This window comes from Pelophylax lessonae (assembly GCF_965119305.1).
Source record: "Pelophylax lessonae genome assembly, chromosome: 11".
NCBI classification, from domain to species: Eukaryota; Metazoa; Chordata; class Amphibia; order Anura; family Ranidae; genus Pelophylax; species Pelophylax lessonae.
Genome location: NC_138778.1, coordinates 189315921 through 189335129, shown reverse-complemented (window position 1 = coordinate 189335129; position 19209 = coordinate 189315921). Strand labels below are relative to the sequence as shown.

At 43.9% G+C, this 19209-nt stretch overlaps 1 protein-coding gene across 1 annotated transcript in view; it reads right to left on the bottom strand.

Annotated features, from left to right (window-relative positions):
- Positions 1–1781: 1781 nt before the first annotated feature.
- JPH2 (junctophilin 2) overlaps positions 1782–19209 on the bottom strand; it is a 107328-nt gene continuing 89900 nt past the window's right edge. Inside the window, exons 3-6 of the mRNA XM_082271993.1 lie at positions 15972–16090; positions 7814–8706; positions 6963–7052; positions 1782–2137 (exon numbers count right to left, since the gene is read on the bottom strand). Coding sequence (XP_082128119.1) covers positions 6972–7052; positions 7814–8706; positions 15972–16090 — 1093 coding nt within the window. The 3' untranslated portion in view covers positions 1782–2137; positions 6963–6971. The remainder of the gene's footprint in view (positions 2138–6962; positions 7053–7813; positions 8707–15971; positions 16091–19209) is intronic.

Here is a 19209-nt window from a genome sequence, read left to right as displayed (position 1 = left end):
TCTACTTTTAGAAGGTGAACCCATGAGTAGGCACATCCTCTGTACCTGACATACAGTATCATCTTGCACTTACACGAGTCCTTTGGCATTGTGTTGTGTTTAGGTTCTCACAAGAAGTCTTCACCTGCGTGGGCCCAGATCCTTAGATTTTGCATGCTCAATTTTACAAGCAATAAACATTGTAGGAGGAAATATAGAACTTCTACTCGATATAATATGGGAGATGCCATTACTTTCTGGTTTTTGAAAGTGTCCCTCACTTTTTGTTGTGCCTACAGGACAGGGAGTGATGGAAAATCTGACAGAAAACAAAACCAACAGGGGTTTTTAACCTTTCCTAATCCTTTAAAAATTAAAAAAATGAGTTTTAGATTTAGAGGGTGAGACAAAGTTAGATGACCACCTGAGGCAGCGGGTAAGCCAGAGTGAGACACTCTGTCATCACCGCAGCTCAGTAAATTTGACTTGTATACCTTGGGCAGCATTACTGTACTGGTTGCCATTAGTGGTTATGGTGCAGGTGGCTATCTGCACCATACCAACCTGTGATGCTGTAAAGCCGGCTGAGATTCGAACCATGTATGGGCAGGCTGATTGTACCCAAGTTAATCCATCTATTGACTTGGATACAGATAGCAAGTCATATTTTTAGGATGCGATTATTGCCAGCAGCTATGGTCGCTAGCAATAATCGTTGTGTTCTCCCAGCATAGACGGCAGGAGAACACAATGGCTCCACGGGAGGGATTTCTCCATTAACACTGACTGTTGATTGGGGAATCGAACCTTTGGTTGCAGGAAAAAAAATCGTATCCTCAATGGCCTGCCTAATCTGCTTAAGTCCTAGCATCCAATGACCCTGTGCAGCCCAACATCCTAGCAACCAATGCTCTGTTTGGCCACGAAAACAAACTGAGGAGCACTCGTGTAAGCTCAAATCATACACATGCTCAGGAACTTCCCCATGTATTGGGTGCTCAAATATCCAATCACCAAGTACAAAAGGCTATTACATAGGAAAAAGGAGAGTGAGTAACACAATACTTTATAGCTGGAAGTACAAAGTATTTAAATTTGCTTCCAGTGGGTGTTAACGGAGCATCAGAGGAGTAAAGGGAAGGTATGGGCAGCTGTTGTGACCACTTTTAAAGTGAAGCTGTTACTTTGCCGTCCATGGACAAAGCAAAGGTTTCCTTTAAAAAGTAAACCACCACAAAAGAAAATAGGCCACTGAAATATTACGACTGCAAAAGCCTTCGGTATCCAAGATGGCTACCAGTCAACCTCAATGAACCCCTTATTCAATAAACAGACAATTGAGGGCTTTATGGTTTGAAAGTGCATTTTATTTCTCATTATTTTTGGCACACGCGTGTTTACAACGCCCAAAACTTTGCATCCAATTTACGAACCAGAGTGCACTTTCATGAGCGTTGTATAAACGTTTCTACAACAAAGCCGCCACACATGCAAAAAGTTTATCTAGCAATCCTAATACATATAATTTTTTTTCTCTTTTTTAAGACATGGGTTTGGCTTGTGGTATTTTCTATAGCTTGAAAATGTGTAAACATATTGAATCCTGGTTCCTCGCAACAGTCCATCGCCAATCGCTAATCCTGCACACATAAAAATAAATAAATCAATGAACTTTTCCAAACGCAGACTCTAAACTTCCACAAGAAAGAACAAAGCCTTGGAGGGTTTTGGCTTCATGCTTCCAAAGCCTTGAAGGGTGCTGGCTTCATGCTTCCAAGTCCTTTAAAACTCAATTTTAGCAATAGTGAGTTTTTTTTTCGTTTTTTTACTTTTTGCGGAAGTTTAACATTTATTTTTTATTTTAATTTTTTTTTTTTTTCTTTACATCATAAAGATAGACCTCAATGCTACATTCTTTCATTTTCAAACAAGATCAGTTTAACATTCCAGTGCACCGTGACAGCTGACGGGGGTTGAAATCCACTTGCTATCTTCGCTTTTATATACAACAGGCAAATAAGGTTCAGTGAAAGATACGTCGATTGTCTCCCGGCTTCATGATAGTCCGTCAAGGCGAAAGACGCCTCCTCTCCTGACAGCTCTTCATCTTATCAGGAAGGCTGATGGGAACAATCCATGGGTTAACAATGTAAAATTCCTGCGCAAGCAAAACACAACCACAAGTGTCAGCAAATAATCTCATTATGTGACCGCAAATACCAAGCGCTACATTTCAACTCTGTAAACCACCAGTAAATCATACTGCCCAAGGCTTTCATCTTCTACATATAAAATGTACGCTATGTACTTTGTATTTTCTTATTAGTCTTTCTTTTAGTAATTGCTGTTGACACAATTGGGTACGTAGAAATCTAGGTCCAGATAACGCATGGTACAGCACAAAGCAACCTCCTGAAAGAAGCAATGCATTAAAGCTCATTTCTAGGTATGGCAACTTTTACATAGTTCCATTGGTCCAGCTTGGACCAATGTAAGTATGGATGTGCTATACCTGTGGGTAAAAGCTGAAAATGGCTGTAGTAGGCATTGCTACTACAGTGATTGCTACTGGCTCTTGGGTCCAGTGCTAAGCAACTGCCCTGGTGTCTGCAGAACATAGGTCAACCGCTTGACATCGGTGCCATTCAGGAAACCCTTTCCATCCTTCCACCCTGTCCACTCAATCCAAAAAGGATCATATGCGCTCCCGCTCCATCGTAGCTGTTGGTTCCAGCATCCTGGTTTTGGCTATGATGCATTTCCCCTCTCTGCCTGTCCACCTGCAAGAGGATTAGTGGGGCCAGTCTCTGGGTGGAGACCAAACCTGATTTAAGCCTGCAGTCTCATACTTGTGATAGCACATGTAATACGTGTTCCAAGCCCCCTGTTTATCTGCCCTGCTCTGCTAGATCCCTACTCTGCTAAGGATCTGCTAGATCCCTCGCTGATGACCTCTGATTGGATATCGGAATATTTTCTGAAACCTGCCTTCCTTTTGACTTTTGAATTTTGACCCTGACTATTCTGAACCTTGTCTGTCTGCCAATGCAAGTACCTGTTTGCTTTGCTCAGTTAGCACCTGCCCCGGCATGGTGGCCAGGCATGATAGCATTGTGTTGTATAAGTCCTGGAGGCAACTGAATAATGGTAGGCCTGCTAGCCTTATGGGAAAGGTGGCTGCTATAGGTGAAGAACACAGATGCTTGCTATAGTGTCTGACCACCTGCGTTAGGGTTAAGCGTGACATTATTACAAGCCTTTAGCAAGAACTTTTTTCTGTGAAAATGGACTCTACACAGGCTCGTTTATTTGCTGTGGAGATTTTCAAATTGAAACGCCAAGTCCAGGAACTGTCTGTGTATGTAAACGCACCTCCAGCAGTAATGCAAGAGCCAGAGCCCATGGTTAACCCAACTGATTGTTTTTCTGCTGACCTCTCCATATGTTTTCCAGCTTTAAATAGTTGCATGCTTTACTTTAAATTTAAGCCACACTCTTCTGGTTCTGAAGCACATTGGGTTGACCTGATTGTTACATGGTTGCACAGGGACCCCCAGTCTTGGGCTTTTAGTCTCCATGCAGATGACCCAGCTCAACGGTTAGTCAGAGCATTTTTTAAGGCCCTGGGTTTACTCTATGATGATCCTGACCGTACAGAAACTAACCTTAGGTCACTACGTCAGGATAAACGCATGGCTGAACAATACTGTTCTGATTACCGCCGCTGGGCACCTGACTCAGAGTGGAATGACCCCACTAAAGGAAGCCAGCTCAGGTTAGGCTCATCAGACTCCATCAAAGATTCTTTAGTACACCAACCTGAACCAAAGTTGTTGAATGAAGACATGCAAGCAGCCATCCGTATAGACAGACGTTTACGGGAAAGGCGTGCACAGAGGTTTGTTTCTTTGCCCCCTAGTATGCTGCCTATTTCTTCTTTATCAGACCTTCCTGAGCCCTCTTAACCTCTCAAGGTCCTTTGGGTGGGGGGGGGGCAGAGGCCCCCCTGTCCCAAAGCACCCCGCCCTATGTTGAGGGCATGTGGCCTGGTATGGTTCAGGAGGGGGGGGAGACGCTGGCCTGTTCCCCCCCCTTACCCTTTACTGGCCTGCCGGGGTGCATGCTTGGATAAGGGTTGCTCAGATAAGGGTCTGGTATGGATTGGGGGGGGGGCACACTGTTTGTTTTTTTTTCTGACTTTTCTATTGCCAGCATGCCTTTGTTTATGATGAGTTATGCTGATGTGTCATCGGTGGATAAGGACAGGATGGCTGGCTTCCCAGCCCACTCCTTAACAGCTATTCTTCACACAGAATTCAAGTAAGGTAGTCAATTTGAATTGTTCCAAAAATGTGGAATTCCTTAGAAAATTAATAAACAAAATTAAACAATATGAATTCCAAAACGAATCAACGATACAAAATTAGTAACATAATGATTCTATCCGAAACTTAACTAATTTTTCCATTCTGCCATGTCTGTTTTAAAGGCTCAGTTTAGTGCTCAGCCCATTATACTCCTTGGAAAGCTGTTCAAAGCTGTTCCCCTCTATCTGAGGCTTAAAGTGCTTTCAGAAGCACATGATGCTAAAATGGCCAGGGATTACTAAAACTTTTACTTTGGTTTCTTGGGGGCTTTGGTGGCCTTCTCTCCATTGGGCTCCTGTTCCGAAACCTTTGCTCACTCTAAGTCCTCAAAGGTCAAGCCCCTTCCTTTGCCCATCTCTAAACGCATTTGGACGCACATCCAGGCTAACTTGTCCGGTGGTTCAGTCTGCCTTTACACCAGTTATTTCGGTCCAGCCTATGCCAGGTGAGCCTCCTGCTTTTTCATTTTTGGGACTTTTAGTAACCTGGCCTCACCCTACTGCAACTACAACTGATCAATACTTTGTAAGAAGCTCCATCCATCCTTTGGATAGACTGCCTCATTCAACCAGGTGGGGCCTTTAACCTTTTCTTCAAGCCACTCTGTATGTGGTCCAACTATCCAGCTTGACTTCAGTGACATGTCACCTGCTATCCAGCCTGACGTTACTGGTTCTCTGTCTACTGTCCAGTTAGGCTCCATAGACTCTCTGCCTGCTAACCAACCTGGCATCGCTGATCCCCCAACCACTGCCCAGCCTGATAGTCATGTACCAGATTCCTAGCCTGCTCCAAGGGGTCCAGGGGCCCCTAAGAGGGAGTGGCCAATATCAGGAGTGTGTGCACTCCAGCTCCATCATAGCTGTTGGTTTAAGCATCCTGGTTTTGGCTATGATGCATTTAACCTGTTTGTTTGCAAGGTGATTGATGTGCCCAGTCTCTGGGTGGACACCAAACCTGATTTAAGCCAGCCAAGCCTGTAGTCTCATGCTTGTGATAGCATGAGTAATACTTGCTCAAGCTCTCTGTCTTTCTGTCCTGCTCTGCTGTTTGGATTCCCCTGTTTATGACTTCTGATTAGATATCGACTATTCTCAGAACTCTGCCTGCCTTTTGACTACTGATTAGACCCTGACTACTCTGAACCTTGTCTACCTTGTACCTGGACTGTCAATAAACCACCATGCTTGGTGTCTGCCAACTGCAAGTACCTGCTTGCTTTGCTCAGTTCACACCTGCCCTGGCGTGGTAGCCAGGCACTATAGCAATGTTTATATGACCTGAGGGCAACCGAGTCTGCCCTGCTCTGCTAGATTGGATTCTTGTTGATGACTTCAGATCGGATATCCGATTATTCTCTGAACTCTGCCTTCCTTTTGACTTCGGATTTCGACCCCGACTATTCTGAAACTTGCCTGTCTGTCAACCGCAAGTACCTGTTTGCTTTGCTTAGTTCGCTCCTGCCCTGGCGTGGTGGCCAGGCACTGAAGCATTGTGTATGAGTTCTGGGGGCAACTGAGTACCGGTAGGCCTGCTTGCCTTATGGGAAAGTGGGCTGCTATAGGTGAAGAACACAGAAGCCAGCTATGGTGTCTGACCACCTGCATAGGAGGTAAGTGTGACACACACCTGAAATGCATCTTTATGGGATCTCTGGATATAAAGGTAGATTTTAAAGATGTTTACCTAATCGCAAAATTCTCACTGAAACTTTAGCTTTAAAGATTATATATCAATTTTCTTGCATTTGACTATATATACCTGACCAACCCCTGTTGAAGCTGCAAATCACTGTAGTAGCTGCTACTACTATAGCAACAATCTTCTGGGTCCCGTACCAAGTGGCTGACATTCTGCATGTTAACCACAGGAGGTCATTGACTTGGCATTGCCGCCAATTAGGGAACCACTTTGTATTTTCTCAGTGAATAAAAAATAAATAAAAAAATCTCTGAATGTGGTGAATATTGGTGTATAATGTCAACAATTCTCCTCTCCACCTCATCCAATCAGAGAACACCTAGTATTTACTGAAAGAAAACAGAAGGCATTCCCTAAATGACAGCATTGACAAGCCAGTGACCCCCTGTGGTTACTATGCTGAAGTGTTGGACCCAGAAGACCATTGAAAAATCATTGTGATAGTCACCGCTACTACAGTGAGCTTCCACGGAAATCGGTTTGGTATGAGATGTGCATACTTACCTTGGTCCAAGGTGGACCAATGTAATTAAATACATATTAATACTTTTTTCATCACTATATTTGCTTTATACAGGAGACAATACGGTAATTTAGTAAAACTGGAAAGTGAAAAAGCTGCTGCAGCTGTGCATGATAGCCTATCAGCTTCTAACTTCAGCTTGTAAAAATTAGCTTTGACAAAAAAAAAAAAAAAAAAATCTGGAAGCTGATTGGTTTCTATGCTGAGATGTATCAGATTTTACACTTTCCTGTTTTAGTAAATCAACCCCAGTATGTCCAAAGGAGGACCATTTCAGAACCCTATGCTACTGATCTGTATGGTGCTCCTAAGATGGTGAACTGGGCTATGGATTTTATTACCCAGTGGTACCAGGCTGTAATACCTTTTTTTTTATTAGAACCAATACTTACTCTAGTTCTTCATGTCAGTAGATGTACAAATAAGATGGATAGGCCAATATTCAATAAAATGACCATACATATCATGATTGTATCTGGTCTCTGCAAAAGAGAAAATAACATAGTTAGTCCCATGCAAGGGGCAGCAAGTGATAATGGCAGCCCCAACAACTTTTGGGTTGCCCTCAGTTCTGTTTGCTGATAATTGACAATGCAACACCAGCAATACCCTTTTCCTGAGAGTTTTATTTCACCACAAAAAAGTTTATGTTTTGGATTGAATTTTCTTTTCTTTAATTTAATATTAAGCAAACTTTGCACAGCGGATTGTCTAGAGCTTTAGCAAGCTTGGTCATGTAGATACTTGGCCACGCCCAAGACTCAGACTTTCTTACTTTCATAATATGGGATGCTGAGCAAAAGTAGTGGATGTGGTAGCAGAATGGGAACCAATCACCGCAGGGATTATTTTTAAAGCCATTGTTGGCAGATCAAACCTTAAATAACCTACCACTTCAGTCCACCCAAAATAAATAAATTAGGAGAAGATGCTAGTAGGCTTAGTCCCCATTTATATTTCTCTAGAACTCTTTGGTGAGATCCCCCTGATGGGAGACTTGGCTGTGGCTCACACCGACATGGAGTCTTCATCTTCTTGCTGCACAAGATGATCCTTATGCCCTTTCCTAAATGTATAAAAAAAAATAGTGAATGACCTACTTGTAATGGGCAGACTGGTGTAGCTGGCAACCAGGGTGCAGAGATGCTGCTGGAGAAGTATTAAAAGCTGATAAACTGTCAAAAGTGCAAGCATCTACCCAACAAAGGAGATACATTTTGGAATAACCAACCATAATACTGACCTCTTCAATTTCCTCTTCTGCTTTGGGAGCTGGCACAGCTTGGGTGCCCTTCTTTAGTAGGCTTTTAGTGTCAAACTTAACCAACGCCTTGGACTCGGGCTTGGTTGCAGGTTTGGGCTCTGGTTTTGGGGGAGCAGGTTTGGCCACCACTTTGGGTTCCGCTTTTGGGGGAGCTGGTTTCTGAACAACCTTTGGTTCAGTTTTCTGGACAGTCTTAGGCTCAGCTTTCTGGACAATCTTGGTCTCCGTTTTGGCTTCAACACTTGGCTTTTCCACTTTTACATCCTTAACCTCTTCAACCGGTTTAACTTTCTTGATAGGTTCTACAGCAGTCTTCTTTTCTTGGACTTTTTGAGAAGATAGAACATCCTTTGGCTCCTCTTTCAAATCTGGTGTTCCAGCTTGTGGTGGTGGGAATGCTTTTTCTTCGAGCTCCAGTGGAGGATTCACTGGGGAGGTCCGCACAGCATAGCTGTGATAGCCTTTATGGAACTCAACATCCGAATCGGATGACATTTTGCCCAACCTCTGAAGTGGTTTCATCTGGCTCTCATATTTGCTTCTCAAGTCAGCTCTGTTGGTTGGACTGCTGGATGGGCTGGCGGACTGGCTTCCACCACGTCTATCTCCATTCCAGTTTCCAGCAGTAATCAGCCTTTCCTTCTGCGAGCTTGTTCTAAGTTTCTTGGCTCCAGGTGGTGTCCCAGGTGGAGGTGATGGGGTTCGTACTGGGGAGACATCTTGAGAGGAGGGTTGATTTTCAGGGAGCTGAGGGCTCTCAGGAGGTGTTTGAACTGGCTGTTCCTTGGTTGCAGTTGGTTGTTCTCTTATCTCCATGGGTTCAGCATTTTCAATAATTTCTTGCATCAGTTTTCTCTTGATATACTCTGGGCCTAAAAAAATCAAAAACAAAAAAAAATCAGGTCTTGTAGATTTTTAAAAGTTGTACAACCAAAGTATAACTTTAATAGATCAAAGACACAATACATTTTGAACAAAGGTATGGAGTTTAGAATGATTGGCTCTATATTAGTAGGCTGTATCTAATCCATATACCAGTTGCTCTGCAAGTACAGTAAGAAAATAAGGTAAAGGGTATTTTCCATTCTACTGTGCTATAAGCAGCTTTGCCTGGCAAAGTGAACTGTCTCTGAAAAAGTGCATCCCCTAACCCCAATACACTTACCTTATCTGCACACTCTAACTGCTCTTATATCCTCTACAGCTGGCACTGAGATAGGCTGTGTCAGTAACCCAGGGGAGTTGTGACCAGGTCTAGAGATTGGCTACTAGGCTCAGATGCCATCACAGGGGAATAGGTCACGTTCTCTTCCATACCTAAAAGAGCCAGCTGCAAAGAAGCAAGTAGTTGTAAGGGAGCAAAGGTAGGGTAAGTATATGGGGGTCAGGGGATGCCCTTTCCAGAGACTCTGTCACCACGCCCTGCATAGACTTATGCCTCGTACACACGCAACGATTATCGGCCGACCGATCGTCCGACTTTTGTCCAGAGTTGTGTTTTGTTGGAATGTGCCTAGATGCACACGAATTTTCTCGGCCAACAAAAATCTACTTCAGAAGTGATGTCATGTGCTGGTTTACTTTCCGTGTGTTTTTTCTTCTCTGAGCATGCCCAGTCTTGCTCATCAGATTTTTGTCTGCCGAAATCTGTACTGACTGACGGAAAATCGGCCGTTGTGTTGACGGCCAACAAAAATTTTATAGCCTGCACGCCAGTTTTTTTTCGGCCGAAAAGTCGGAGTCGATTGTCGGAAGCATCATACTAACAAGCCGAAAATCGGCCGATCGGACGTTGGCCGAAAATTCGCGGCCAATAATCGATGCGTGTGTACGAGGCAAAAGTGACAGTGTCTATTCAAAGCAACCCTTTCCTGGGCCAATGCATATAGCAACTGCGGCCAAATATCAATCAGTCAGCTTTCGAACATCTCTCTGGTGCATAAGTAAAGAGAACCTTGGCTTCAGTCTATTCCCTTATACCTCCATTGGGCACTACCATCAGTTTATCACAGCATGAATTTCAAAGACCCTTTTGTTACTACTATGTCCCTTCTTCCTGCATACATCAATGTTCCGGGGGGTGGTTAGAGATGGGGATGAGGGCTCAGCTGACTTTTGACAAATTGTCAAAGCTGGCATATCATTAACAATGTTATTAACCTGCTATATATTTTGGGGAAAAGAGGAGTACATTGGAAGCAGCAGATGGAGATAATTACGTGGTATGATGGTGGTGCCACATGGACAGGTTCACATTTCAAGACCCCTAAATGTCTGAATATTTGCTGTTTAACCCTTTTTATTATGCCAGGGGTTAACCATAGACGCAGCAAGCCCTGAATCTCAGACCTCAGTTTTACTGATCCTGAGCACAAGGAAATTAAATGAAAGCTCACACAAAAGAAAAAGGGAGCCATCAGAACTATAGTTGGCTGACAAAACAAGACTGTTGGCCGGTTGATGTTCTTTCACAATGGGCTCCTACTAAATACAGGCAATGAAATACATTGAAGTCGCATCCTTTTCATGGTGCCCCCACGCCTCGAACTGCTAGCTACACCTATTACATCTTTTATTTCTAACAGCAAAACACAGATGAAATGACTGGCAAATAACGCTATTGTGCCAAGTTTCCCTTTTTTCCTATTTTACAGCAGCTTTGAAGTGATATAGAAGGGTGGGGAGGTAAGCTAGCATTGTGCGCAAGTATAAAATAAATCTAAATATTTAATATAATCTAACTATAATAAATATAATATAAAATAATGATAATAGTAATAATAAATCTTTTTCTACTATTTTATTATTTTTTAATTAATATTGGCAGTAGTAGTAGTATCAGCATTAGTAATAATTAATATTTATATTAATAATCAGGGGGGGGCCCTGATGACGCAGTTGTCTGCGAAACATGTAGGCGGAGCTGTCAGCGTCAACGTCACAAGCCGGATTGAATGTATCGCCTGCCAGCGATCATTGAATTTTATTCTTAAGGTCCCTCATGTTCTTACGTGTGGTGAGTGCATTTTATTTTAAATAAACGCTTTTATTTGGAACATACTGCACCATGGTCTTTCCCTGTCTCTATTCCATGTTTGAGAGGGACACTACATAATAGATCCTATCCTTGGAAGGAGATCTAAGAAATCTAGGAGCTTCTGTCACCATTTTGGGAATCTGGTCGTCCTGCCTTGAGCAAAAGCGTTAATGACCTTTGTGAGAGCATTGGTCACCTGTATTCGGTAAGAGGCCAATTGGTCACTATACGTGTGGTGGAGGTTCTCACTTTTTCAAGCACCTATTAGACAGATTTCCTCACTTGCCATGGTGCATGGGTGGATTGGACTGTTCCAGAATTTTATCGTTATTTTTTATTGTATTTACATTTCCATATTTACATAGGATTTCATTTTCAGCGCTGCATTTTATATTTCATTTTCTGATCACATTGTGGTTTATGGCAGCTGCTTACACTGGTAGCGCGGATATTCAGTTTGTTTATATTTATTATTCTTTAAAATACTAAAATAACAAATAATATATTATACTATATGATTGTTGTATGAAAACCTGTCCTAATTTAGTACTGAATGCTTCCAGTATTTGGATAAAGGTGGGCTCTATGTAAAATGCTAATTAAACCGCTGATATGCATATATGGGGGGCTGTTTTACCTGCCAAATAGTTTGCACTTCTGTCTTTCCAGTCCTGAGATTTACACAACCATGCCACACAGTACCACCAGCCTTGTGACCTGACTGTTCTCTGCTGTAGTTAAAGCGGAGTTCCACTGGTCTTTGTGCTTATCTGCTGACTTTTAATAAACACACCCTCACCTGTCCCATGATCCGCCTGAAGCCTCGCTCCTCTCCCTCCCCTCTCAGCGGCGCTGGCATCACTAGTGTGGGCACCCGGCTGTGATAGCTTGTGGCTTCACAGCCAGGTGTGCAATGCGCATGCGCGAGTCATGCTGCGCGCCGTGAATGGCCGGGCAATTTTCTGGGACCTCTGATGTGTCTCAGAAGATTGCAGGGAGGGAGGGGGAGAGATGAACTTCCGCTCGAGCCGCCTAAATGGGTGGGAGCGGATGGGCAAATCTAGGCACCCCCCCCCCCAAATGTGGCATGTCAGGGGGTCAGGAGCACTTAAAGCAGAAGTTTTACTATTGGGTGGAACTCTGCTTTAAGCAGCACCGCTAGGTCACCTCCCACCTTCTTCCAGTAAGTGGACAGTGAAGGAGTAGCAGAATACCAATGAGTCATCTCTCTGCTCTTTCTCCACCTATCAGCATGATCCTTGTTGGCTCATTTGCATGCATGGCACTTGGCTGAATCTTTGTGGGCCCCGTCCTATCCCATTTTACAGCGGATGATAAAAGTCAGATTCAATGTAAAAATACATTTTATTATGTAGTATGTAATTGGTGTATTTTGGTAAAAGTAAAGGGAATTTTGCTGAGCCATCCCTCTGATAACGTCCCTGCAGCCTTGGCTCCAGTCCTACATATTATACGATGTGTGTATGAACAAAGAATGGCAAGGACGGAGCACGTCTCCCCTGATAAAATTACAGCCATCAACAGATCAGTGAGATATAAAAGCAATGCTTTGCAATGGCACATCGCGCCCCGTGCACGGAGGACCACAATAGCTGGGCTGTGAGTGGGAGACTGCTGTGTTTGTCTGATCAAACATAAAAATGCTAAAATAGGACATAAAATGGGAATAGGGAGCATAATAGAGCGGGAAGACAGATGTGATAAAAGCAGCAGATAAATAAAACATATGATTCCCACATACAAAGGGAGTGCTGGGGATTTAGAGAAATGCAAGCTTGGCTAAATAGATGAAACCATTGCTTTTCAAGGGAGATAACTGCCTTAGAAGCTCCAGGAGCTCTTCATTTTTAGGTCAAAACCTCAAAAAACTTGGAGAGGGAGATTTAAAAGGGAACTCCAGGTAAAGAGCAAAACGGGCACACACCCAGAAGCAGGGGAGGACTGGGACAGGGGGGCAATTGCCCCCTGGGCCGCTCTGATTGCCTGTAAAAAAGCTGCACCGCTTCTGCCACAGACATGCCTAAAGGATTCCTGGTGAAGAAAAGTAAAGATTCCCTGCCGCTGACCTACTGAGTGTGGGTTGAAGACATGGATAGATCGCACCCTCCCCCCCCCCCCCCCCAGCATGGATGGTGTAAAAGCAGAGGCCAGTTCCATGCCCCACTGGAGACTCTTCTGCCCTGGCCAGCCCCAACTGAGCTGTCCCGGATCTCCCACACCTCCACCTGCTGGCCAGGTCGGGAACCCAGATTCAGCTGGTAAGTAGAGAGTATCTGGAGCAGGGCTTTAGCTTGGAATGGGGGTCAGGAGGGGGGATGAGGGAAAGTGAGAGGGGGGCCGGGTCGCTGCACCATGGGCCTCTGGTTTGTATTTGCCCCCTGGGCTGAAAGTTGCCAGTCTGCCCCTGCCTATAAGGCCCCTTTCACACGATTGGACCGATCAGGTCCGCCTGTCCTTTTTTCAGGCAGACCCGATCAGGCCACTCATTGACCTCTATGGGGAGGCGGTGTCTGCTGACACCCGCCTGGCATCCGATCCGACAAGATCCCCTGAAAACAGACGGATGATGATACGTTTGCCATCTGTCCAGTGGGTCAGATTGGATAAAAACGGAAAGGCTGTCCGTTTTCATCCGATCCCACCATAGAGAAGAGCAGGACTCTGACAGGTCAGTCTCTGCACAGTGAGCATAGACGGACCTGTCATCCGCCTGCTCAACGGGATCAACGGAAAGCGATCCCCACTGAGCAAGTGGAATCCATCCAAATGGATCCGCCCCGTGTGAAAGGGGCCTAAGGAATGTTTTATCTGCAAATAGATTGGTAGTGGAATACACATACTAGATCTCCTACTATAGAGGAACTTGGCACAAGAAGGGCAATAAGATGGTTTTTCAGATCCTGCAGAGCTTGTGTCACTGCCCTGCCCCCTGTCTGTGCTGTTCGTTGCTCTAATACATTTGGTGGCACTCAGTTCTCTCCCTCTTCTCATCCTATCTTCCTTTCTACTCAACAGGTTACATAGCAGGAACTCCATGCAAGTCTGGTCTCAAATTTCAGCTGCACTGTATTGTCAAAAGTATTGGGACGCCTGCCTTTACCATGAACTTTAATGGCATCCCAGTCTTAGTCCGTAGGGTTCAATATTGAGCTGGCCCACCCTTTGCAGCTATAACAGCTTCAACTCTTCTGGGAAGGCTGTCCACAAGGTTTAGGAGTGTGTCTATGGGAATGTTTGACCATTCTTCTAGAAGCGCATTTGTGAGGTCAGGCACTGTGGATGAGAAGGCCGGCTCACTGTCTCCGCTCGAACTCATTCCAAAGGCGTTCTATCGGGTTGAGGTCAGGACTCTTTGCAGGTCAGTTTGGTTCCTCCCCTTCTCTCCCATGTGACAGCGCTGAACCAATCGGCAAGCACCAGTGTGGTCACATGCTCCCTCATACCCGGGAGCTCCAGGTCATTTCTTTGGTCCTGACAATGAACTGAGACAAGGAGAGTGCAGGAAAAGTACGTGATTCTGGGGAGGAGGACATTAAAGAGAACCTGTTGCTATACAATTACACAGGTTGTGAGGTATAAAAGAAAAAGAATAGTTAGCAAAATTTTTGTTTTTATGTATTTGCCTGGCTTGTTTTTTTTTTTTTTTTTTAAAGAAACATCTATACCTGATCTTATATAGGGATACAAAAATTCAGTATTCAATAAGTTGATATTCTAAAAATAATTACTTTTGAAAGTTTTTTTTTCCTCTTTTTTTTTTTTTGCATTTGTTTAACATTGCATAGAAAGTCTAGATTGGTAGGTTACCCAATGGTTGCTGCGCAATAAACTGTCTCGTGTTGTCTTCCAACTCCTGAGCATAACGGCATTAAAAAAAAAAACACAGAGGCCCAAGGCTGTGTACAATGTTCCTAAGAATGTTTCTTCCTGGTTGCATGAAGTTTGCATGTATGGATTTCCTCTTCTAATCCAAAAATATACTTCTAGGCCAAGAGTATTCCTTGCCATTGTTCCTAGTGTGTGCATGAGTGAGGTAGGGGTGTTCCATTGTGTGAGCACCTTCTAAATAGATTTGCAAATAAAGCTAGTATGAGTAACTCTTTCTCTCTCTTCATATCAGCTTCCTTAATCCTCTGCTCAGCAAGACTCAGATTGGATAAGGAGGGGGTTCCATGCTACATTGTATTGTATTTGTGTAGAACTATGAGACCTTGTGCTCTCCCTGCCATCAGAGCGATGACTCCTCAGAAGAGCGATGTCTCCTCAGAAGAGCGATGACTCCTCAGAAGAGCGATGTCTCCTCAGAAGAGCGATGTCTCCTCAGAAGAGCGATGTCTCCTCAGAAGAGCGACGACTCCTCAGAAGAGCGACGTCTCCTCAGAAGAGCGATGTCTCCTCAGAAGAGCGATGACTCCTCAGAAGAGCGATGTCTCCTCAGAAGAGCGACGACTCCTCAGAAGAGCGACGACTCCTCAGAAGAGCGACGTCTCCTCAGAAGAGCGACGACTCCTCAGAAGAGCGACGTCTCCTCAGAAGAGCGACGTCTCCTCAGAAGAGCGACGACTCCTCAGAAGAGCGACGTCTCCTCAGAAGAGTGACGACTCCTCAGAAGAGCGACGACTCCTCAGAAGAGCGACGTCTCCTCAGAAGAGCGACGTCTCCTCAGAAGAGCGACGTCTCCTCAGAAGAGCGACGACTCCTCAGAAGAGCGACGACTCCTCAGAAGAGCGACGACTCCTCAGAAGAGTGACGACTCCTCAGAAGAGTGACGACTCCTCAGAAGAGCGACTACTCCTCAGAAGAGCGACGACTCCTCAGAAGAGCGACGACTCCTCAGAAGAGTGACGTCTCCTCAGAAGAGCGACGACTCCTCAGAAGAGTGATGTCTCCTTTAATGTAATGTTTGGTGGCCAAACTGTCTTGTTTATCTGCAGTGGTGAAAAGCCACTAACCTGGCTATCTTGTCTGTTAGGGGGTGCCTGGATCCAAAATAGTCAGGTCAAACAGTCACACTTTGTATCTCATCAGTTTATTGGGAGTTCATATGTAATATTGAGTACGGTTTTGCTGCTGACCTACCTGGCTGGTAGAAGTCTGGGGAGAGCTCTCTCGCCATCATCCTTGCAATGCTGGACTCATTATTACCCGCCTGGGCCGCTTGTTCCGCTCCATCTGCTTTGGCTTTTGCATGTGTAGTCCTGGGGGAAAAGAGAGGTGTACTTTAAGTTAAGTGTCAGGAGCTTTTAGATGGTTAAAGCAATGACACCTGGTCCATCCTAGCCCAAACCCAACCAAAACATTTTAGAGTCATTGGAACTGGTTTTAAGGGACCAATACCCCGAATGTGGACACACCCAGCAATAAAACTTTTAGTGGTTGGCTAGCTGTATGTGCCCCCTATGAAAAGATTTTCCCTATTTCCTCTCCTGGTAAAATGACAGGAAGTTAGGGGAAATTTCACCATTGGGGACACAGAGCTACTAGTCACATAGACCTACACCCTTTGGTGTAGTGCAGCTGTCAGGCCCCAGCAGTCAGCAATGGCAGCATTGATTTGTAAAGCGACCCACATCCCTAGTCTCTAACTCACCTAGTGCATGACCTCCCTCTCCAACCACTCCTGTAGAAAGCTCTCTGAATATCTGTCCTCTGACCATTTTCTATAGCATTACATATAATTCTATATTATCTGTGGCACTGTGGGGACATCAGGCTTCACATTGTACCATCCGACCTCCTTTACCTCGTAGGTTGACAAATACTGGCTTACAAATCTGTTTTACTGAATATCTCAACATAAAGTGGAACTTTAGTCAGAAAATGAAGTCCTGCTAGATGACTTTAGGCTGGCCCCTTTTGCAGGTATAGATATGTAAAACATTAAAAATAGGTGTCTATACTGTATAAAATCCAGTACTACACTGTCATCTGCTCTGCATATGCTCAGTTGCTCTAAATTTTAGGCATTTTTAGGCTGGATACACACTATACCTTTTCCTTTAGATTTACCAAAACCATATAATATGAGGTCAAACCTAAACACTTTTAATTTGTTTGTAGCCAGGCAGGCCCTTGCAATACATAGTTGAAGGTAAATCTAAAGGAAGCCGAACAAGAAAAGTTGTATAGTGTGTATGCTGCTTTAGGCACTTCCGAGTTTGAAGAGGCTGACCTGCTGACAGCCTTAAAGCGGAATTAAACCTTCCTACAGGCAAGGAAGCTGCTACTGTTTGATCTGCAACTGCCATAGTGCTGCACATGTGATTAGTTATGACACCAGCCTCTTGATGGATTGACAGTTTGGTTGAGGAATGTTTTTTTGAAACTGTTAAATCGATGGGTTTAGTTCTGCTTTATGACATACTGCTGGTGGAGTAGAACTGGGGGAATCCATAGCAGAGAAGGATCTGGGTGTTCTGGTAGATCCCTAAGCTTAATAGCATGCAATGCCAAGCTGCAGTTTCCAAAGCAAGCAAAGTCCTTTCTTGTATTAACAGAGGCATGGACTCCAGAGAGAGAGATGTAATTTTGCCCCTGTATAAATCATTAGTAAGACCTCATCTGGAATATGCAGTTCAATTTTGGGCACCAGTTCTTAAAAAGGATATTGGGGAACTGGAGAAAGTGCAGAGAAGGGCAACCAAACTGATAAGAGGCATGGAGGAGCTCAGCTATGATAAAAGAGTAGAGGAACTGAATTTATTCTCTCTTGAGAAGAGGAGATTAAGGGGGATATGATCAACATGTATAAATACATAAGGGGTCCATATAGTGAACTTGGGTTTGAGTTGTTCACTTTAAGGTCAACACAGAGGACAAGGGGCACTCTTTACGTCTAGAGGAAAACAGATTTCTTATCCAAATACGGAAAGGTTTCTTCACCATAAGAGCTGTGGAATAGACTCCCTCCAGAGGTGGTTCTGGCGAGCTCAGTAGATTGCTTTAAAAAAGGCCTGTATTCTTTCCTAGGTGTACATAATATAAATGGGTACTAACATTTTTTTTTTTTAGGTAAAGTTGATCCAGGGAATATCCGATTGCCTCATGGGGGATCAGGAAGGAATTTTTCCCCCTGCTGTAGCAAATTGGATCATGCTTTGCTGGGGTTTATTTTCGCCTTCCTCTGGATCAACAGCGGGTATAGGATTGTGTATATGGGATTGTATGGTTGTGTTTTCAATACTGTTTTTTTTTTTATGGTTGAACCGGATGAACTTGTGTCTTTTTTCAACCTGACTAACTATGTAACTATATATGCTCAGGGACTCTGGGCTTCAGCAAAATGGCGGCCTCCAGCAAGAAGGAACAGGAGCAATGCTGGAGGCAATTTACAGCACACACTGATTTTTAGTATCATAATTATTAATGTGGAATGTACGTTCCTTGCTAAAGAACATTATTTTTTATCAGGTTGGTATGGGTAAAGTTCCGCTTTAAATCTGAACTCTAATTTAAATATTTCTCAATAAACACTAAAATATATAAATCCATACTGTGTACACCAAATGCCTTTGAACAACCAGATGTTACCTTGTAAAAGTAGCAGTGACCTCATCACTATGCTGTACTAAGCCTATACAGAGAGCAGAGGTGTGGGGAGTCCCAGCAGGCTCCACCCACTACAGGCTGCCTGTAGAAACCTACAGGAGGGGGCGGAGACAAGACCAGTCATCCTGCACAAGGAGAAAGAGCAGCAGTGAGTGGTCTTTTTTACAGGACGCTCGAAGGCTCATATTGGATCACTGCACAGATCTAATAGAAATACACAAAGCGCACCAAGATTCAATAAGAAAACATAATTGAATAATATTTGCTTATCCCAGAGTTCAGCTTTCAATTCAAATTCCTATTCTGACATTTTATATGTACAGGGTCCTGAGGCATCCATCGCTCTCAGTAAATGTTGCTTTTTGCTATAAAGGAATGTAGACTTTGGAATGTGACTATGTATACATACTTCAGATATTTAGGACAGCTGTATGTACAGCCTCCTCTGGTGACAAACCACATTCCAAAATGGACACCGCAAATAGGCCAAAACCTGCACAGGCATAATGGAAGCGGATAAGCAATAAAAAAAATCTTGTATTACCAAATCCCATTCATCTGTTACCCAATAAAGGTTCAAATATCTCTTTAAATATTTGCTATCCTTTTTAAAGGGAAGGTTTTGGCCTGCATGCTATTTTAACCTTTTACATGCTTGCTGTATCCTATTGCCACTATTGTACTTCATATAAGTGTAGCGCCCTCTTCTAGTTAGACTGCTAGATATGTTTACTTTTTGGCTCTATTGTAGTGAATGGATCAGTGATTG